The 20,493-nt window shown below is 49.2% G+C and overlaps 8 protein-coding genes across 25 annotated transcripts in view; 5 read left to right on the top strand and 3 right to left on the bottom strand.

Annotated features, from left to right (window-relative positions):
- Positions 1-14: 14 nt before the first annotated feature.
- FOIG_01209 (uncharacterized protein) lies at positions 15-1,312 on the bottom strand. The gene has a single exon (XM_031197947.1). The coding sequence runs from the start codon at positions 1,247-1,249 to the stop codon at positions 254-256; it is 996 nt and encodes a 331-aa protein (XP_031073714.1). The 5' UTR covers positions 1,250-1,312; the 3' UTR covers positions 15-253.
- A 439-nt stretch (positions 1,313-1,751) lies between these two features.
- Positions 1,752-2,258, top strand: FOIG_01208 (uncharacterized protein; the record flags this gene model as incomplete). Its single annotated transcript, XM_031197946.1, has 2 exons — positions 1,752-1,830; positions 1,882-2,258. The coding sequence occupies 2 exons, from the start codon at positions 1,752-1,754 to the stop codon at positions 2,256-2,258; spliced, it is 456 nt and encodes a 151-aa protein (XP_031073713.1).
- A 1-nt stretch (position 2,259) lies between these two features.
- Positions 2,260-3,238, top strand: FOIG_01207 (uncharacterized protein). The gene has a single exon (XM_031197945.1). The coding sequence runs from the start codon at positions 2,349-2,351 to the stop codon at positions 2,928-2,930; it is 582 nt and encodes a 193-aa protein (XP_031073712.1). The 5' UTR covers positions 2,260-2,348; the 3' UTR covers positions 2,931-3,238.
- On the bottom strand, positions 3,170-8,402 carry FOIG_01206 (uncharacterized protein). Of its 12 annotated transcripts, none has more exons than XM_031197935.1 (6): positions 8,065-8,371; positions 7,902-8,013; positions 6,065-7,856; positions 4,208-5,989; positions 3,855-4,151; positions 3,170-3,796 (listed from the first exon to the last, which is right to left on the bottom strand). In XM_031197935.1, the coding sequence occupies exons 1-5, from the start codon at positions 8,130-8,132 to the stop codon at positions 4,144-4,146; spliced, it is 3,762 nt and encodes a 1,253-aa protein (XP_031073710.1). In that variant the 5' UTR covers positions 8,133-8,371; the 3' UTR covers positions 3,170-3,796; positions 3,855-4,143. The 12 variants fall into 12 exon arrangements, with proteins under 12 accessions (XP_031073710.1, XP_031073707.1, XP_031073709.1 ...); XM_031197936.1 differs by having other exon boundaries at positions 3,175-3,793; positions 8,065-8,334; XM_031197942.1 differs by having other exon boundaries at positions 3,170-3,793; positions 4,208-7,856; positions 8,065-8,402.
- A 13-nt stretch (positions 8,403-8,415) lies between these two features.
- On the top strand, positions 8,416-9,994 carry FOIG_01205 (uncharacterized protein). Its single transcript, XM_031197932.1, has 3 exons — positions 8,416-8,668; positions 8,718-8,883; positions 8,934-9,994. Exons 1-3 carry the CDS (start codon positions 8,509-8,511, stop codon positions 9,304-9,306), a joined length of 699 nt encoding a protein of 232 aa, XP_031073699.1. The 5' UTR covers positions 8,416-8,508; the 3' UTR covers positions 9,307-9,994.
- Positions 9,995-13,127: 3,133 nt separating this feature from the next.
- On the top strand, positions 13,128-15,049 carry FOIG_01204 (structure-specific recognition protein 1). 7 transcript variants are annotated; one of them, XM_031197928.1, is made up of 5 exons: positions 13,128-13,377; positions 13,615-13,660; positions 13,914-13,986; positions 14,087-14,304; positions 14,358-15,049. In XM_031197928.1, exons 3-5 carry the CDS (start codon positions 13,926-13,928, stop codon positions 14,385-14,387), a joined length of 309 nt encoding a protein of 102 aa, XP_031073695.1. In that variant the 5' UTR covers positions 13,128-13,377; positions 13,615-13,660; positions 13,914-13,925; the 3' UTR covers positions 14,388-15,049. The 7 variants fall into 7 exon arrangements, with proteins under 7 accessions (XP_031073695.1, XP_031073698.1, XP_031073693.1 ...); XM_031197931.1 differs by having other exon boundaries at positions 13,204-13,377; positions 14,087-15,020; XM_031197926.1 differs by having other exon boundaries at positions 13,204-13,660; positions 14,358-15,020.
- A 130-nt stretch (positions 15,050-15,179) lies between these two features.
- FOIG_01203 (uncharacterized protein) lies at positions 15,180-19,008 on the top strand. The gene is made up of 10 exons (XM_031197924.1): positions 15,180-17,136; positions 17,194-17,270; positions 17,316-17,389; positions 17,444-17,514; positions 17,568-17,642; positions 17,692-17,918; positions 17,971-18,082; positions 18,133-18,260; positions 18,321-18,482; positions 18,533-19,008. Exons 1-10 carry the CDS (start codon positions 16,700-16,702, stop codon positions 18,607-18,609), a joined length of 1,440 nt encoding a protein of 479 aa, XP_031073691.1. The 5' UTR covers positions 15,180-16,699; the 3' UTR covers positions 18,610-19,008.
- Positions 19,009-19,105: 97 nt separating this feature from the next.
- FOIG_01202 (phosphoglucomutase) overlaps positions 19,106-20,493 on the bottom strand; it is a gene marked incomplete at both ends in the record, with an annotated part of 2,074 nt that continues 686 nt past the window's right edge. Inside the window, 2 exons of the mRNA XM_031197923.1 lie at positions 19,106-19,398; positions 19,448-20,461. Of these exons, the coding sequence (XP_031073690.1) occupies positions 19,106-19,398; positions 19,448-20,461 (1,307 nt within the window). The remainder of the gene's footprint in view (positions 19,399-19,447; positions 20,462-20,493) is intronic.

Below are 20,493 nucleotides of genomic sequence, written 5' to 3'. Positions count from 1 at the left end.
TTGGTTTGGACTTTGCGGGGTTTGTTTTCAGCTGGATAAACTTGACTTGGAGTTCGGATTTAATTATCTACCGAGCTCGAATAGGTATTTTCTGAATGTTCTTCAACTTGTGATGTGTTCATCCGCTCAGGTGGTCCAACCATGACAGTCGAATCAAGATGAAGGCTGATTAACATGAGATTGAACGGGAAACAAAGACTTACTATATCGTCAATATGATGATGGAAAAACCGGGTATCGAAGAACGAATACATCAAGTAGCATCGGTCGCAGTCTCCTTCACAATTTCACCCTCCCAATCCCATAAACTCCCATTCAAGGCACCTCGTCTCACCCATGTCGTCACAAGCTCCCTGGGCATCTCATCGCCATAGAACGATGTTGGCACATCATACAGCTCAACTGTCATCCGTTCCTTCGGATCGAATTCCTTCCAACGTGATGTCTTGACGCCCCTCCACACAAAAGCCGCGTCTAGAAGGGTAATTTTGATATCCCGGTCCAACCGCATGTCATCTCGTGGTAATTTGTGAAAATACTCCTCCTTGATGTTGGCTGCCTCGACATTCACTGATCGAGCGAGGATGACATGCTCAAGCTGCTGCTGCGTCGCGATGTACCACCATAGCCAATGATTATCAAGTGGTGCCCCAAATATTGTAAGGCGTTTGAGATCCGGCCATAGACCCCAGACATCAGTAGGAGCATCTTGAAGGCTCAGTGACGGGTAATCGCCAAGACAGACAAATTCCTCTAGTTTATCAAGCCGTTCGAACCCCTCGCGAAGAGTCCTCCTGACATTCAGGTGGTCATCCAGTGGATCCAAACTCTGGAATGGCATGTGGACAATCAGCCTTCGCAGTGTACCGCATATTTCGCAGAATAGCTCCCGCACCCAAGCTGCTGTGGGTTGGTCGTCCAACTTGTCTTTAAATGGGGCTAGATAGAGCGATGTGATATTCCGCAGTGGCAATATAGGCGGGAGGCTTGGTACAGAGTGAGGAAGACAGAGCAACAGCTGCGCAAGGCGTCGACTAGTATCAATGTAGAGGCATCGCTCTCGAAGTAGCCGACTAGCTAACTTGTATGTATCGCGCGAAACCAGTGTCAGAGAAAGTAATGTCTTTGTCGAAATATGTGACGCTGGGATTAATGCCAGTGGATTCGAAGGTAAGACAGCCTCTATAATGTGATAGAGTAGTTCGGGAGGTAATGAGCGCTGCAAACCTTGGTGCATCTCTAAAGACATGACTGCCGATTGATTGATGAATGCGGTTAAACTTATATGTTGAATATGGGAAGAAGTTAATTACTGAACAGACTTACAATTCGGAGCTTAACTTAATGGTTTACATGTGCCTTATCTCTCATCATGACCCCAGATAAGCTCGACTTCACGAACGCCAATCAGAAGCTGGCATCTACGACAACCTCACTTACACCGTCAGGTGCTTTGCGCGACAGACTGAATCATGAGGTATTTGGCCTGGACTGAGCAGTTGAACAGTTTCCCTTCTTCGATCACAGTGGTAGCGACATAGTACACGACACTGGCACAACTCCATGAACACGTGAACAATCATGTATCAATCAGATAGTGACCTTGCCGGTTCTTTACCACAATTTCAAACTCAAACCTTTCTCACCACCATCACCAGTCTCTTCTCCAGACCAAACTGGCACTTATCACACTGCTGTATCGACGAATCATCCTACAAACGCAATCATGAGTGCTCTGACTAACACTCAGGATGCCCCCCAGCATACTAAATTTCCCTACACTCCCTAAGGAGACCATTCTGAAAATCCTCACCGAGATCACCCAAAAGAGTAAGAGCTAGATTCACTTACTCACCCATGGTGGATCTGTCTGCGGTGAAGACTTCAGTGACTATTGCACCCTCATCTACACTCGAGGTCATACGGATTGTGATGGGGTGTTTGGACAGGGGCAGATCGAAAGTATCACCCTCCAACACAAATGTATCTACAAGGCACCTGTCATCGACGGTGAGATCGACTTTTTGACGCCCGCAAACCTGAGCTGGAAGCTAGCTCTCGAAAAGAATCGAGTGCTTCATCAACTTCATGTTTATGATAGATATCTCAATCCCGATCTTGTCGAGCCAATGCGAGCCCTCTGGAGTCGACACAACAACCCACATCCGGACCTCGAAGCATTTCGCTGTGACACTGGACATCTTCTTGTTCTCACCGGCGATATCATGGATGATCTTCCCTTCGCCGTTGATGTTTAAGGTGGAATTGACAGTCCTAACCGTAATGCCTATGTCAAGAAGCTGCATGCAAACGATAATCGTCTCGAGTGCCAACGACGAGGCCACATCATGATTTGTTCTTTTCCCTGGATGGTAAAGGACGAACTACCCGATGAAATGGAAGAGCATGAGTACCTCATCTCTCATGTCCCTGATAGACTCGATGCCAATATGCACGTCGCATTCCATCACGCCTTGTTTCACAGACGAGATGCGGATCGTCTGGCTCTTCTTCAGCTGGACTGGTCCCTCATGACTGGCCTCGAGAGCCTTTTTCTTGATCTCTCAGGACCTTGGACCGATGGTCCCAACGCGGAACTCAAGTCCTTCTGTGTTAAGATGGGAAAGCATCTGAAGCTCAAGACACTTGTTGTTCTTGGCCTTCCGGTGAGACAGGATTACTGCAAATTAGGCAAGGACTTTTGGATTAAAACCCTCGAGAACCAGGAGTATGTCCCAAGCACTGTCGTCAAAAGCCATGTCGAAGACAGCGACGAAAGTGACGAAGGTGATGATGATGATAGTGATGACGATGATAGTGATGACGAACTAGTTGGATTCCCAACATATATCTATTGGTTGAAGGAGTGTCTTCAGCCCGGCAGCCAGGTCCATTCTGTGATGCAGTATGAATCAGAGACAGAGCTGTAATGGTCCTGAAGATTCCATCTTTTCCATCCAAGACGATGACGCCCCAGCCGAGACCGCCGATGATGATTTCTCGGATACATCTCGTGTCCATTGGCCCAACCTCATTGTCTCCCCTATCAGGCCTTGACGCCTAACCATAGTCCCCAGATGCCCCTGCCAAGAACCCAGAGTTCTTGCGAACACCCCCTTATCTATTTGATTTTGATCTGTTAAACAGACTTTAGTTGGCTAGGTAGTTGCTTTTGTGCAGATAAATTGATAAAGCAAGATATATAGCCTCCTGACTAGAAGAAAACTTCTGACCAGGGATCAAGTGCCGAAAGACTAGTCTAAAGGTCAACTAGTCCATAGTGAATTTGCTAGAGCTTATACAAAATTTACCTATATCTCTTTGCCACTTAGTATAGGAATTACAAGTTTTCTTGCCTCCCCCAGACACCTTTTGCCAACCCTAAATAAAACGTGAACATTATGTGACAGGCGCGTGAGTCTAATGTAGTAAATTGAAAGATATCACAGAAGGGAATCTTGGCCTTCTCCTTCTCGTCTCACCCTGTAATCCGTAAACAAATCTCCATTTCCCATCCTAGCTATCCATCCGAAAGGCTCCTGAACTCTATTCCCTTTCTTTACACATACTGCTCGTGCGCCAAACAAGAAATAACACCCATCCTTTCCCAGAGTAAAGACTTCCTAAATGCAAGAAAAGTTGGCCCTGTACGAGCACATACACGAGTAACCGACTTCAACTACTTTCTACCTGCACTCTCATAATTATAGTCAACACTCCACAGAGGATCCCACACAACCGACTTTTTCGTCGGACTTTCAGCCGAATCCTCCCGTTGCACAGCGTTCCGAGGCTGCTAACTGGCCGTCAGCAACCCATCATTATGGTCCAAGAAGGGTGTCGACGTTTCGTACCTCGTCCGCTTTGGCGCTGCCGCCTTGGTTTGATGACTCGCCCGAAGGAGACTTGCTCGGACTCTCTGTTTGCTCGCTCTTTTGCCCTTCTGCCAGAGCCTTCTGTGCTAGGCTCGCATTGGCTGCCGTGAGAAGTCCCCCGTGCGTAGGGCTTGTGCCGGATGGTGTGTCGGTGGGATGCGCTCGGAGTGAGTTGGTCTCGCTAGCCAAAGCACTATTCTTTAACAAAGCCGTGCCTCCAAGCTGAAACGGCAGGGCTTTCTTGGAGCCGGTACTGCTACGCCTACTCTCAAGACTCTTGGATAAAGTCTTGTTAATACCTTCAATACTAGTGACGCTATCCCGACTCTTACCCTTTCCACCCGTAGCATGAGTGTGAATGTTGGCTGTCGCTTCCACGGTATTAGCCGCAACAGTTGACTTGCCCATTCCAGGCGTCGAGGGGGCGCCAGGTTTGTCTTCGAAAGCATCGATCAGATACCAGCGTAAACCATCCGACAACTGGAAGGGGTTATCGTTCTCCTCATCGTTGATCGAATCTGTCTCGCTGCTCGGCTGGAGACTCTTTGAAAGGTCGACGACACGCTCTTGGATCCGTGAGATACGGGCAACAAGCCATTCTCGGTGACGCAAGCGATGGGCATCTTGCTCGCGCAGGAAGTAATGTGGGAAGCCCACATTGAAAGCGGCCCACGCACCGGCTTGCTGATTGCGCGTAGGGAGAAACAAAGCCAGATCGCCCTCCTTAAAGTGCTTGAACGCAATCTTCTCGTGCGAATCCTTTTGCAGAAGGTGTGCCTTCTCCCTGTAGGATCGGGCTTCCCTCTGCCACTTACGAGCCATGTGCTCTACTTCCTTGATCCTGCGATATACAGTCTCGGAGAAAAGCTCCATGTCAAAGTTGCCAATCTTGTTCATGAAAGCTTCGTATTTCTCATTTTCGGCCTGCAGGTCTGAGTTGTTAAGCCAGTATAGGAGTTCGAGATCAGTGCTATCGCCCAAGACACGGCTTAGAATTCCTGACTTGCGTAGGGACGAACCAGGGTCAGAGGAGTCGTTGGGGTTCTGAGCATTTCTTTCGGATCGTGGAATCTTAGTAACGGTCATATCTCCATCTTTCCTGGTAATGGCAAATCCTACGCGCTCCAACAGCCGGCACATACGATCGTTTTGAGAGTAGAGGCGTTGTGTAAGATCCTTAGTCTTCTCGTCTCGGTGCTCATACTGGCTGTTCAAGTTAGACATCTTGCCCTGGAGGGACTCGGCTTTCTCTTGGAACATGCGAAGCTCTTCCTCCAGACTACCGACGTGGGACTGTTTGGAGGCCACTTCTTCGGTCAAGGCCATGACCTTTTTCTCTTCTTCTTCCAGCCTTGTCTGCAGAGCTTCGGGCCCAGTTTCGCCATCACTGAGCTTGGCACGCAACTCGGTAAGTTGCTCTCTACCATCTGCGAGCTCTTGTTCAAGTGCGATCACCTTTGCTTTCTCCTCAGCCAAGTTCTCACGCAAATGAACCGCTTTCATTTCGCCTTCGGATAGTTTAGTTTCCTTCTCAGCAAGCTGTTCCCGGAGTTCCGCAATGGTTGCCGTGAAGTGTTCAGCCTTAGTTTTTAGTAAATCAATGTCTGCCTCCGAGTTTCGGGACTTCTCAACGAGCGTTCCGGCTTGCGTAAGTAGCACATCTGAAAGATCTACAAAGTTGTCTGGGACAGCAGCCTCGGGCAGCAGCTCAGTAAACAGTCTTTTCAGGGCCTGCCAATGATCACCTAGAGCCTCCTCAGCAACACTCAATTTCCTCGAGACGTCCTGGGTTTCCTCTTGTGCAGACTGAACTTGTTGTTCAAGGGCCTCTTGTTGTTCTCTTTGAATTCGGGTTTCCTTGCGAAGGAACTCGACTTGCCCTTGCGCTTTGAGGGCATCATCTTGTCGCTGCTTGTTGATTTGCTCCAACTCGGCCTCTAGCTCCTCCACTCGTACAACATATCCGGCTTTCTCGTGCTGCCTTGATTCGTCGAACTGTTCGATTTCGTCTTCAGTATCCTCCAACCGTGCTCTGAGAGTCTTGATTTCATTCTCTAGGTTCTTGCGCTCTTCGACGAATTCGCGTTCGAGGGCCTCCATATTCTCGAGTAGATCTTGTTTGGTAGTGTTAACTTCCGCAATCTGACCTTTCAAGTCTTCATGCTGGCCCTTCAAGTCTTCGTGCTGACCTTTGATGTTCTCATGATGATCCGATTGCGCTGTGAGTTCTTGCTGGAGTCGACTAGACCGCTGTTTCTCTTCTCGCAGTTCGTTTTCCAGCTGAGTGATACGCCGCATCAAGGGGTCGATACCGTCCGAAGAGCGTCTACGGTCATCAAAGCGGCTCGATCTGATAGATGATCCAGAGTTGCCTCTCTCGCGTTGCTGGGGACCCTGAGGCTGGAAGAGATTTCCAGGGCGGCTGGCTTGGCTCTGTCGATGAAGCAAATCCTCTAGACGGCGGACTCGGCTCTCGGCCGTCTTCAATTTGTTTTCTAATTTACCTTTATCCTCCTGGAGTGACTGTAGTAAATCATCATCGCCTCGAATCATGAGACCACTCCTGCCAAGGGCCACTTCATGAATACTTCCGTTCTTGAACGCCTTAAGTCGTTTGGATTGCTGCTTTGTTGGATTGTCAAGCTCTTGTACAAGCTTCAACACATCATCCAATACACTCTGATCAACAGGTTGCTCTTGCAACAACTGCACGAAATCTGTTAAGTCGTCTTTGGTCAAAGCTGGCCATGGTTTGTCTTCCCCAAGCAAATTGACCTCCAGGCCCATGACATTTGTGTCCAGATCTGGACCATACATGCTGCCAATCATTTTTTGCCACTTCCGCCGTCGCTTGGACTCTTCATCCTGAAACAATGCCATCTCGTTTGCTAGAGTAGACGAGTCCGTCTTGACTTTATCAACCCATTCGCGTCGTCGAACTGCTTCTGAGACGAAAGCTGCGTACATATAAGGCAGCTGGTGAATGAGACGAAGATAATCAAATGTCGTCATGTCATCTACCGACTGATTTAATACGTTGATTTGACTTTTGACGTTGTTATGAAGAGATGTTATTTCCGTAACGTAACGCATGAATTTCGCTGATTCCGAAGCAACAGAATTTCGCGCGTCTGTTGCATAGTGAAGTAGCTCATCCATCTCTTTGACTCGCTTTTTCAGCGTTGGTACCAAGTGTTCGGTGTGCACTGAAGCCGTTTTGGAAGCTTGCGCTACATCTCGTTGCGTATTGCCATATCCAAGTGCTGCCCGGTAGTCGGAGTCCATCTGCTTCACTACTGCCTCGATATCTTCAAGGAGCTGTGCGGAATCTGTGCTGTGGCCAAGAGCAGATCGGCTCATGAGCTTCTCGAAGTCGGCAATCAGCGATTCTAAGCTTCTATACATCTGAGATGCCGTGTTGTTGAGTTGATTGGCCTTGTCGCTGAACCTTCGATGGGCTGTCGGGGCAAGTTTTCCCGCCTTCCTTGCGGTATCGAGTTCGATAAGGTCTTCCAAAGTTGGGTTCGACTTCTTGGTCTCTTGTCGAGTCATAAACTTGACCATCAAAGGCGAGATCGGGGTATTTCTGGCGAGATCGAGATATTGCTCCCAATTTTCAACCAGAGTCCTGTGCTCTTCCAGTGCAGGCGTTACCCATTTCTTCAGGTCGTTGTATTTGGGCTCTATGGTCTTGATGCTGATTTCGAGATTCGCAACAGCCGCATCCAAGCACTTGATGATAACGTCTATCTCGCTGTACAGTGCCAGAGTTGTTGTGTTCATCTGTCCGCAGTCCTCAACCAAATGCATCGCCCAATTTCGACGCTCCTTGTATAGCTCTTGCCATGATGATATTGACTGTACATCATCGATCGTGTTCGGCGCATTCGGGATGACGTACCGCTTCGGAGCCGGGACTGGGGTGATGAGGTTCGCATTCCCTGGGGAACTTATTCGGATATCGTATATGAACATCTCTTTCTGGGCTATGGTCAGAAAAGGCATATCTCTTACTGAGTAACGAACCTCTGTATGTAGGCTTGTGAATTTGACGGTACGGCCATGAGGCGTCAAGGCGACAATATACTGTGGTGGAATCGAGGTTTTCCTGGAGACCCAGGCCTTGAGATCATCGAGGCTACAGCTGAGTTAGTTGCCAACATCTCATTGTCATCTTGACGAGGCTTACATGGAGAACTGTGCGGTATCGACCTCCAGCCGCAGGCCCGTATGTGCTATCAACACCTGGAGAGCCATCCCGAGACATCTCCTGTTGGAAAAACTGCCGCAATGCGCGGCCGACGGAAAAGAAGGGGGCACTTCAGTAAAGATATGGTTTCTGATCACCAGAGCTATAATGGGCACCTGGTGTTGAATGAGTTATAGTAATATCTTCGCGTGACGAAAGATCCACCGATTATCCATGGGCCATAGGAGCCTGGTCTTAGCGTGACGCTGTGACCGGTGCCTTGTGACAAGCAGCATTTAATTGGCGGGAACGCCACACCTACCAAGCCACAGCTCCAGCCACAATCAGTAACAAGCTTGTCGCCAAGGTCAACGCGTTTTGCGATACAAGGCATGGCCCAGCAGGAACTCCAGTAGAAAAGCTATATCGAATTTCAGAATTACTATGGCAGACTCAAATGACGTCCCGATGTTGGACGGGCATGAAGAAATGTCCCATCTTCCCATCTCAGAAGATGAAGCCAAGATCCTCGAACTATATGATCGAATACAAGAGCTTCGACTTGAAATCGCTATTATAAACGCACAGAAGTCACATCAGCCAGGTCTGTTTCTCTCAGAGATAAGCTCGCAGTATATGCTTACGGTTCTTAGAGGAAACCTCATCCCTTACCGCCGAAGAAACAGAAAAAGCCCAATCAGAACTGATGGAGTCGAGAGCGCAGTATATCCTGAGAAATGAAGTAACAGAGGCTGTTATGACGGCGAACCCAATTCTCAGAGCCGTTCATGGCGGCCCAGAAGCAGCTCTTGTTGAGCGGTCCGTGTATTTGTTCGTACGCGTATGTGCTATCAACTAACATTCACCAGTGAACTCTTGACCTACATTGAGCGTAGAGACGATACCTCCATATCAGTTGCCACACAGGCCGCTGAAACGAACAAGGTGATAAGCGTGTTGACAAATGTACAAAGTAATACGCTGCGCAAGTCTCGAGAGAACGTCACTTCAGCGGCTGAGATGCTTGAGTTAGCAGAACAAGTCAAGCTGAAGAAGAGAGTGCCTCCGAACTCAAAGATGATGCAAGAGCAGGAGGAACTCGAGGCGGACGTCAAGGCAAGCAAACAGAGATGGAGAGTGATGAAAGGCGTAGCCAGTGGTATAATAGTTGGTAGTGGCATTGATTGGGTGCATGATGATGAACTACAAGATGTTGTACTTGATCCCGAGGAGGAGGAATGATGATTCCACGAGAAAATCAACTCTATTCAGGCTCTAAAAAAACTCACTGCTTTTTCGAACGCCCTTCACTTCAAGGTGACCAGTTCCTGAAAGTACTCCATGATCTGGCCATGCGTCGAGGAAATTGAGCCTCGTCCCGTCCCGTCGGGAAAGAAAAGATACGTATCCCCGTTGTTGGATCGGGGCTCGCGAGATCCCGTCGTGGCGACGATGCGTGATCTGGTAGAGAAGAGCAGGGAAATTCTAAACGACAGGACAGAGTCATAGTTCGCTACTAGCGATGCGCGATCACGGCTGTCCCTGGAACATCATGCAGGTGCCAGGTTTCAAGCCTCTCATCTCGACCTCATCCTCATCTCCAACTTCATCAATTCGCCAGTCTTGTCGGATCGAGTGATTCTCAAGACTCCACCATGAGCTCCCGATAAGGCTTAGTAGATATGGGAGCTATGACCACTGGGCGGTAAATGCACGTGATATGTCTTGGCGATTTCGAGATGGAAAATGGATGGAGGTGAGAAACAACGGAAACGAAGTGAATGGGGGAGGGCTGCGTATCCCAAAAAAACGTGCCGTCGAAATCACTCTGATGCCCTCCCTGAATTTGCCTTAATTTGGACCAGATCAGCGCGCCGCAAAGGCGCGTATTTAATCACTAGCGTCGTCGCGTGTTGGGCAGCGACCAAGGAGTACTGAATCTAGGATGCTTTCCAGTTTCCAGTTCTGATATAGAGATTGGAGAAAATAGGTACCTTGGATACATTAAGAGTACTTGGAAGAAAGGTCTGTAGTTCATTAAAAATGGAGTAATCCTCTTGCTCTTCTTAAGTACCTAGTAATTACTGTTTCTTATACCTTTCTTTATTCGTTTACGGCAAGCTTCCTTGGTTTTGATTTTGCTCACCTTGGAGGAGGGCACCTCGAACGCGGGTCCGATTTCACCGATTCAAAGTCAGAGATAGGCTAAGAGCAACAAGTCAGCAGAGCACAGCTTGAAAAGCAGGTGGCAGGAAACTAAAAGGGGCGAGCAGAAAAAAAAACAGTCAAGAAGAGCGAGTGGAGAGGGACACAGAGAATGAATTTGGGCGGGGGGACGCTCAGCTCCCTGTTCTCAACTTTGGCGTGAGCCCAGAGTTGGCTCGGCGTCTAGGTACAGCACAGTATCAGCTGCCAGGAGGACTACATGACCACCCAAAGACAGGTGTGTCGCGTACCCGCTGTAAGTCTCTACTGGTACCTCTCCCATGAGCCACTTACGGCTTGCCTTTGCACCTTGTTTTGGCCCGGCGCGACCAAACAAGTTCGGCAAAGCCGTCTGCGCCGGGCGCTTTTGCTTGTCTCTCTCTTTCTGCCTGTGTCTGTCTGTTGCTACCCCAATTACACCAAGGCTCCTCGCGCGACTCTTGGTACCCGCCATGCCCGCAGATGAAGTATGCGTCATGAGGTATCCGGCGTCATCTCTATTTCTCGCTTGTCTTGGCCTGTCCTTTTTGCTTGTTGCAATCTGACTGAGCAAAGGGACGGAGTATCACTATCCATTTTTAGCGTGTGGTATTAGCACTGATCACCAATGATGCACATATGATCGTAGTCTCTCTTATCCGTAGATTTGCTTGAGCGAAAATTCCAGGTGATACACTGGCACAGTACCAAACCTTTCTTTGCGGAGCTAGGATCGTATGGTGTCCCTGCACAATCTGTTGAGTAGTATGAACCTCTGCAGCCTCTAACATGGCAACTTATAGCCCAGGCTATGTGACCTGAAGATCAAGGAGTACTAAGTACCTGTGTTGGCAGTCAGCTTCAGCTGTGCTGAGCGTGGTATACTCGCGGAGATTGGGAAGGAGAACAGTCGGAATATTATCTCCTTGCCTTGGAGGGTAACAAGCAGAGGAGCAGTGGAAGGGATGGATGGATGTAAGGATGCATAGAATCACAGCCCTGACAGGGTACTCATCTACAAGTACCTGTACAAGAAAATTTCGTATGACAATACATGGTCATCATATGGGGCTAAAGTACCGCCCCTGCGGTGGGTTACAAGTTACTCCAACTTTCAATGGGAGTGGTCTAGAACTGACGAAGGACGTCCCCGCCGTTGATCAAAGAGTTGCCTGGTAACGGACATATGAGAAGTGAATATCGAAGTTGAGGCAGTATCAATGCTATGTGTAAAGAAGGTAACCATAGGGAACCAAGCCGTTTCGCGTGCTGTATCAACATGGTTTATCCCTTCTGGCTATCAGCAGAGTCGCGCAAGTGATACCATTGTCTCAAGGTAGTGCCAAACCAAGTGCGATGTACACATGGATGATGCATTGTATGGTATGTGTGAGGCAGTAGTCTCGGGACGGGGGTTAAGGACAGTGAAGTCGAAGATAGCCCGAGATTGTCTTTCGGATGGATAATAGCGATCCCTCCCAAGGCCGGATGATGCACGACCTGGGAATAATAGAGACAAACCCGGAAACGGGCCATTACAGTCGGTTGGCTGGTCTGATGCTGTAACAGTGTACTCAGTCAATCCTCATGAGGCGTCAACTGGAACCATTTCCCACCATTACGGCTTTGTCTCCAATAGTATGCAATGCCAGAGTGCAACACCGATACTCCCTTTCTAGACTGATGTGTGAGTTTGGCTCCGCCAGGGCAGCGCCGAACTTTGAGTTAGCAATGCATTTTACAATGTATCAACCAACCTCCCGCCTTCAAATATCGCCCTATTGTACCATGATTGGAGAGCGCCACTTTTATGGCGACAATCAAACAATGACATGCTGTAAGTAGTACGGTTTTGGCTGTAGTCCTGAACAGGTTGAACACTCCCCTCTTAGTCTCCCTCAACTTCTCAAGGAGGCTCAAGCTCAACTAATCTATCAACAGTCAAGCCAACTGATACTCATTCTCTAACACTAGGACGAAAGCAAAAGGGGACGAAGAACCGTGGCGTATTAGTGAAGAAGTAACAACACGCCATGGCAAGCTGAGCATGTTTGTGGTTTGTGTTCCTCATGCTTGTGCAAAGTGCTTGATATTCACTACGCCGAGCAAAGATATTCTACTAAACGTAATTGCACTTGGCAACAACCACCGAAGAAAAGAAAAAGGTCCCAACAGGAGGAGGGTGCAAGTAGCGTCGTGTCGAGCGAGACTCCAAGTCCGATTGAGTGTGATGAAGCATAGCGGCCTCAAAGAGGTGGAGGTGGACGGCATGGACGGAGACTACTGAGAGAAAGCCGAAAGAAAGAACGACTCGGCGGGGTGGAGGCAGGATCACGACACAGGGGAAGGCACCTAGGCAAAGTTACAGCAGGTATCACCCAGGAGAACGCGAACCCGCTGGATTGAGCCCGTTGACTGGGCAGGCACAGAGCAGAGTCAAAGTGTCTATTGGGTGTGGTTATTTTAGGAGTGATCAGAGTAAGAGGTAAGGTAAGAGGTACCGTAATCAAAGGCAGAGGGGCTTGCGAATGTCTCCTAAAGCAACAAGTATACTGTGCGGATTACTACAGTCATGCTGCGGTACAAGACCTTTGTACTGTACCTCGGCGCGGCGAGCTGCGTACGGCTTGTACCCGTACAGTACCAGACAATGACCGCCTGCTTACACGCTGGTGAGTGGTCAGAGGCAGGTGTTTCTGGGGAGCTTAGATGAGGGGGCGAGGACGGAGTCCTGGTCATTTCACCCCAGTAGCAGGCCCAGAGGCAGAAAATGGCCCAAGGCAGGTGCGGTACAGGTACAGACTACAGTCTGCTGCGACAGTACTAGTGCAGCGCGCGGGCGGGCAAGCTCCCAAGCACCGCAGAGAGCAATGGGCACCGCACCCAATTTTTTTTCCCTTTCTCCCAAGGAAGGGGGGCACCAAGAGCTCACCCAGGCCAGCCCACTGCATAACAGTCCAAGTGTGGTAGCTGGGCAGGTCGCGTTCCCTCCCCACGCACAATCACTCCCCCATAGTAAAAAGGCTGCCTTGGCCCTCCCCATACATTCTCTCTCCCTCTCTTTTCTCCCATACAATTCTCCCACCCAAAATCGCCTCTACACTCAACACGCTTCTGCACGTCTTTGTGGTGAGTATTGTCCTGTCCTCTCTATCATGCACCACACCACCACCATAAAATATATTGTTTTTACTTTCTGGTGTTGCGCCTATCTTGCCGCAAAGTTTTGATTAGACTTCGCTATCGATTCTTGTCGAAACGTTGCTCCAGACTGGGCTGCATCGCGTCTATTCTTGCGCATCATCTTGATCTTGAAACTTTGTCTCGCGACAGCTCTATAAGATAGCTAACGGAAGCGCATCACAGACCACGTCAACACCACAAATTACTTTCCCCCAAGTTCACCTCCCAGGTACGCGCAAACCCCCTAGAAGCCTTTTTCTTCTTGAACGACGCGAGTTTTGACGCGTTGGGAGGCGCAATTGCGTTTGCGCCTCGCCACCTTGTCCATCATCTCTCATACCAAGCTCAGCTCCAAGCTTCATGGAGCTACCCCTCATTATCACTGACCTCGCGTTCAACACTGCGAAGTCTCCATCAACTCCTTTTGATTGTTTCTGTCGCACGCATGATCCATAAGGTCACCAACTTACACCCGTTTGCAGAAATCATTCAAAATGCCCAAGGCTGCTGCTGGTAAGCGCGGTAAGGCCGAGAAGACCAAGCGCGGCAAGAAGGGTAAGTCTTCACTCATCCATGGGCTTTTCAATGTCCACATGCTTTGCCATGCACTGCGTGCCCCATCGCGTTCCGCACTGAACACAGCTGACCGACTTAGACCCCAACGCCCCCAAGCGTGGCCTCTCCGCCTACATGTTCTTCGCCAACGAGCAGCGTGAGAACGTCCGTGAGGAGAACCCTGGTATCTCTTTCGGTCAAGTCGGCAAGCTCCTCGGTGAGCGATGGAAGGCTCTTAACGAGAAGCAACGTGCTCCTTATGAGGCCAAGGCTGCCGCTGACAAGAAGCGATACGAGGATGAGAAGCAGGCCTACAACGTGAGTTGATCTAGAACAACACTATAGCAGCAGCACACTAACGATGTCTGAAGGCCGACCAGGAGGAGGAAGAGTCTTCCTAGAAGGGAGATTATGAAGTCAAACCCAAGCGTCGCTCGGCAAAGAAATCTGAATCGGACTAGTCCCAGCACTTCAGCGCCGCGTTGCAGGTTCTTCTGCTCGAGTGGACCTTCTTCTTTGTATTTCGGTCTCGGCGGTGTTGTATGATGGCACAGGAAGAGTGCCTTGTTTTTTTATTAGGGATTCCAAGGGTTAAGGCCGTTCCGCATGTTATTATGATCTAGATTGCGGCCTATCGAGCTGCGAGCTCCCAATGAGAACCTGATCACGAACTCTGGAGGGTCCATGGGATGAGGAAACGAGATGCCTGTACAAGTAAGGGAGCTTCGGCATAAATAATCGAAACTATAAAACATCACAATACCTGCCACAAGCGTGTTCTATGTGCGAAAGATTTGGGGCAAAGCCTATTATATGCCTGAGACGATTGCGGCACCAACGCTTTGAAGGGGTCAAGCTTTGGACGGCGTCAAGAATTGAAGCTATGCGGGGATGTTCGAGATTGAGCTTTGACGTTATGCTTGGTGTTTAACCCAATCCATACTGGTGGAATGTATACATCAGGAGGTATTCAGGTGAAAGTTTGATATAAATTATTACACTTTACAGCCGCAAGACTCTAATGATTGGAGTTTAAGAAAAAGACTATCAAATGTTGATGACCCAATTATGATCTTAATAGTGTGTTAGCAGTCTTATCATGGATCAGTGTCGAAAGTGGCTTGTGTGGCTAGTGAGGCCACATTCAAGAAGCTCACTGGAGGTGACAGGTTGATACCCAACCTGCCATGGAACTCTAGAATCGGACGGAGAGAGGGCTCACCCAACCATCCAGAAAGCCTCACCTTCCACCCACCAACCCTCTTTGTACTCAGCATCATTCATCAGAGGAACCACGTTGTCGTCATTATAGAAAATGACCACTCGCATTGCGCAGCTCAGTCAGGCCATGTAAGTTGCAATGCTTACTCAACTTAAAAGTCGAGAGGAACGGATGTACCTCATGGGGGCTTTTGTTCATCCACGCACGTATGTACAATGAGTTCGCGAGTCGCAGAATGAAAGCGTGCAACATCGTGCAAACCATCGTGAGAACGTTTTCTTATCCTGAACCCGCCGAGCCTCATCGCCGGGATCCCCCACGGCCGTTGAAGTGGAGTACCTGACAATGTTGGATGAGCACGAGGTCATGCTAGGCCAGACCAGGTCGAAAGGGGACATGTACCCCAGCACAACCATCGTTTCAAGCGCTTCGAAGGCTATCCCCCAGCATCATCAGATTTCTCCACACAAGAGTCCACATCCCGCGGACGCACGTCAAGAGTCGCCGTCGTAGCAACACGTCGCACCTGGACTGTCAGTGGATAGTTCAGTTCAGTTGACCTCAGTTGCTCTGGCTCTCCTCCTCTAGGAATGGTCATCTTGACTCGACTGGTCAATGGTGCGAGTGCCCACCCAATCCTAATCTAGCTCAATTGCTGCCCCGAATCTCCTCATGCATTGGCCTGGCGTCATGTTAAAGCACGCTTGCTATCGTGGCAGCGCCTGAGAAGTTGGCTCAGGCCGGAGTGCAAGTGTCGAGTCGCCATACACACACCCAATGCCTCGTTCGTCAACATATTGGTTTCCTCTCGTTGGTGTATCTGCCTCGATGAAACCCAAGTTGATTGATATGCCGCTGCAGAGTTCGGAGAATGCGGGCGGCATCTGACCATCAGGTGGTCCAAGGCCCCGGATGTTGTGGCCTTAGCTGAGTCGAGTGCAGAACGACAACCTCAAGAGCCTCCCCGTCATTACGTGCATCAACCTGATGGGCTCACTCAAGGCTCAGTGTGAGAACCGTGCACCAACCACGTCAGGGAAGGCATTATGTATGGTTAGACTGGTGCGGGTGCACCTCTTCATGGTGTTGAACGAGTTGCGCGGATCGGATCACACGTTATTGACGGCCTGCAGATCGGCCGTCCCCTCCTCTTCTATTATTAACCAGATATCCTCTCTCAATTCTTGAATCTATTCTTGATTTCTCGCCTAATTCACTCTCTCATAATTGATCTCAACGTCGGTTATCTACATCATCTATCTACTTATCAAGCCATTCTGAAGAATCTCGATTGATACCCCGCCACTATTCACCTCTTCCTAGTCTCTCACCGCATGCAGTAGCCTCGATCGTCTAATTCTATCATCACAGCGACTGTCAAGGGTGTCACGCGGATAGAGTCGACTTGGAAAGGACATCAAATCAACAGTGGCCCACCTCGTTATGTGATGAAATAGACATTCTCTTCTGATACGCCTTTTGCCTCTCGTAATGGAGATGGTTCTAGGTGGCCAACTTGAGCTACACCTGCTCCAAGGTTGTTGCTTGGAGGCAGAAAGGGCAGACCGTGTTGCAGTTCAACTCCTGGGCCTTCGCAATGCCTTGGGCGAGGGCACCCATACCCATTTGCTGATGACGATGGAGGAGGTCAGCATCTCAGGCCAACTGCTCCGTGAACTAGCCGAGTACTCCAAAGTCCATTTCTCTCGAGTTCCGGTCGTGCTTGACTATCTCGAAATCCTTCTCCCTTGCCTATCAAGATCCCTACGAGATATCACGACCTATTACGAAGATAGGACTCTCACCAAGGAGAATCGTTGGCGGAAGATGTACCACTCGATGACCCAAGAAGCTGGGGGCCTTTCACTACCCCAGCGCTTTGTTCTTTACAATCGTTTTCTGTCCCTGTTACAGGAGTTGCTATTGAGGTTAGTTGCCAATACTCATCGAACACCCGTAAGAGCCCATAACTCACCGTTGCTAAGATCGCCAAATTTTGACTTCAACACTATGGAATGCACTCGATTACAGTTGATGCAACTCAGGGAAGCCAGAGGCATTCGTAAGTAGGAGGCTGGCGATACTATGCCAATGCTAACATAAAAAGCCCCTCCCCCTATTCGCCTTAATTCAACAATTCGTCCCGATTCTGTGCTAGATGATGATTCGGGCATCGCGACTGTTAGTACATATTGCCAAAAGATAAAATATAATCACTTCTGACTATGGTCATAGAATATTCATTGGGCTGAGAAAATCTTCTCATTACCCCTTCCCTCCCGGACTCCGCTTAAGCATCAGCAGTCGTAAGTCCAGGATGAAAACGATCAATCAGGTTACTTCCTAACAAGATAATTAGGTCCAAGGCATATGGCCCACACGCCCCCTGGAGTCAAGCTCGCATGCCAAGTGATGCAAGAATTCTTTTTATTCGGTAGTCTCAGGATATCAATGACACACGAGCGTTCTACTAACGATGCTAGTTCTTTCAATGAGCGCCAGATAACCCTGATAGTATATCAGAGTGGTCGAGACAGATGCCCATATTTCCTGTTGCGAACGTTCCACATGGGAACTCCATGGTTTTCGCTTCGTGGTGCACATGAACTATGTGTCGAACGCAATGGGAGCAGCCTTCAGTTCTGGCGATGGAGTTCCAGTGAACAATGCCCCAAGATGTGGGCCAATCTTTGCTTCATGACGTGGGAAGGTAAGTTGCTACTAGCAAATACGAACGGCAAATTTAGTTGCTAACGTTCTAGAATTGGTGCTCGTGTACTGCTGCTTTTTGTCTTTCAAGACGCGCAATAGTCTTACAGTACAGGTTGCAAATGAAGATCTCACTCTTTGGGGTGAACGAAAACTGTTCCAGGCGTAAGCATTGCCCCTGATTATCCTCCACACAGCCATACTCATAGTAACAGTCGAATCGTGGACGACGGTTTCATGCATTCTCTCATTGTATATGAGGACTATATGACAAAGGGTATTCGCCTCCACGCTGCAGTCTGGGACGGTGACCTACGCCAATGTCCTGTCTGGACAGCTTTCAGTAAGCCCGCGTCAAGTCCCGAGTCGTCTCATAGGCAGTGGACTAACTATTGTCCTCCAGTCACACATCAGTCAGCCTCCCCTAAATGGATGAAGAGAGTCAGCAAGACCAGAGTCCGACTTGCTGGCATTCAACTCTACGTCTTTTGCCAGGAATACCGGCAGCAGAACCAACGAATCAACCGTGCAGGAGCCTTCGAGATCCGATTCGTGAGTGAAGAAGGTTCGTTGCCCTTCCTCGTAATAACACACCATCTAACAATACATACTCAGCGGCCAAGCGTTTCAAGGAGCTCTTCTCTCCTGCGCTCATCGACGAGAGCACCGCCACAGAGTCGACACAGACTTAAGTCAACAACAGTGTTTCCGCTGTACGACACAAACTCGGCACTTATAATTTCTCCTGTGAATACTTGTACTCCCCCCTTGTTCCATTACATGTAGCCTTTCGCCTTGATTCATGTTTTTTCTAGCGACGGCGTCCCACGAGAGAAATAACGGTTTGACGATTTACGAATAACGATTTCCCTATTTTTAATAATAAAGTTGAAGTCGAGGGCCACAGATTGTACGATACATCACAGCCATTTGCGAGTTCGCAGGCCCTACTCACGTTTCCATACAACGATATCAAGAATGTTTTCATGTCGTGGCATTAACTCATGCTACTGTGCCCCTATTCCTCAGCACACATCCACAGTTTTCCAATTGTTTAGTTAGTAGTTTCAAGAACGCTCAGTTTGTCAGCATTGTACGCGATAACAATTTCAGAAACTCAAAATTATCTTGTGTTTGCATCCACCTCTTGTGTTCCCCAATTTCAACACCCATCATGACGTATCTCGTTTAGGTCTTGACATCAGGCTCGTCACGGCCGACGTGCTCTTTAAACTTGAGAAGCTCAGTGGCAAACTTGACCTCCTCCTGGAGGAAATCCTGAGCGTCCAGTTCGTACTTGGAGGGATCGTCGGTGTGCTGCTCAATGTACAAGCGAATGGTGGCTCCAGATGAACCAGTGCCGGAGAGTCGAACAACAATTCGGCTACCGGAAGAGAAGCCGGCATATAAGCCCTGCTTGGAAGCGACAGAGCCGTCGAGATCGGTGTAAGAGAAGTTGCCAGCCTTTGTAACCTTGCGACCTGGAATAAGTTAGCAGAGATTGTCAGCCGAGATTGCGAAATCACTCACCCTCAATGGTGCTGCCCACAAAGTTGGAGTCGTTGACAAGCTTCTCTAGCTCACCAACAACCTTGTTGGCGCCCTCTGAATCGACATCCTCGTAGTCGTAGCGGGTGAAGAAAGTACGACCGTACTTGCCCCAGAACTCCTTCTGGATCTCCTTAATTGATGGGGTGACGCTGGGGTTTTGGACACCAACACCAGCGATGATGTTGAGCCAAGCGATAACAGCCCATAGACCATCCTTCTCACGGATGTGATCACTACCAGTACCGAAACTCTCCTCACCGCAGATGGATAGCTTCTTGGCGTCGAAGAGAGCGCAGAAGAACTTCCAGCCTGTGGGCACCTCGTAGCAGTCGAGACCCTGAGCCTTGGCGACGAGATCAACGGCACCACTGGTGGGCATGGAACGAGCGAGACCATTGACACCGTTCTTCTTGAAGTAGGGGATCAGATTGGCGTGGTGAGCGATGATAGCCAGGGAATCACCAGGAGAAACGAAGGCATTGGCGCCATAGATCATGTTTCGGTCACCATCACCATCGGAAGCGGCACCAAAGGGAATGTTGTTCTTGTCAACAACCTCGACCAGAGAGTGGGCGTATGTGAGGTTAGGATCGGGGTGGCCACCGTTGAAGTCGGGGCTGGGGACACAGTTCTGGATGGCGTTGCTCAAACCAAGCTCCTCTTCGAAGATAGCCTTTCCGTAAGGACCGGTGACACCGTGGAGACCATCGAATAGGACCTTGAAGTCGGGGTGTGTGGAGAAAAACTTCTTAATCAGGTCAAAGTCGAAGATATCCTTGAGCATAGCAACGTAGTCGGTGGTGCTGTCGATAATCTCGACCTCAAGGTCACCATATGTCTGAGTACCAACGGTGGAGATGTCGACATCGGGAATATCGGCAATCTTGTATGAAGTCAAAGTCTTGGAGAACTCGAAAATCTTGTTGGTAACGGATTCGGGGGCGGGGCCACCGTTGGCGAGGTTGTACTTGATACCAAAGTCGTTCTTGGGACCTGTTGTTTGTTAGTTGTCGGTTTGGGGGGGG

The sequence above is a fragment of the Fusarium odoratissimum genome, assembly GCF_000260195.1.
Source record: "Fusarium odoratissimum NRRL 54006 unplaced genomic scaffold supercont1.1, whole genome shotgun sequence".
Classification (NCBI taxonomy): domain Eukaryota; kingdom Fungi; phylum Ascomycota; class Sordariomycetes; order Hypocreales; family Nectriaceae; genus Fusarium; species Fusarium odoratissimum.
The sequence above is the reverse complement of the archived record's forward strand: the minus strand, read 5'-3'. Positions and strand labels throughout refer to the sequence as shown.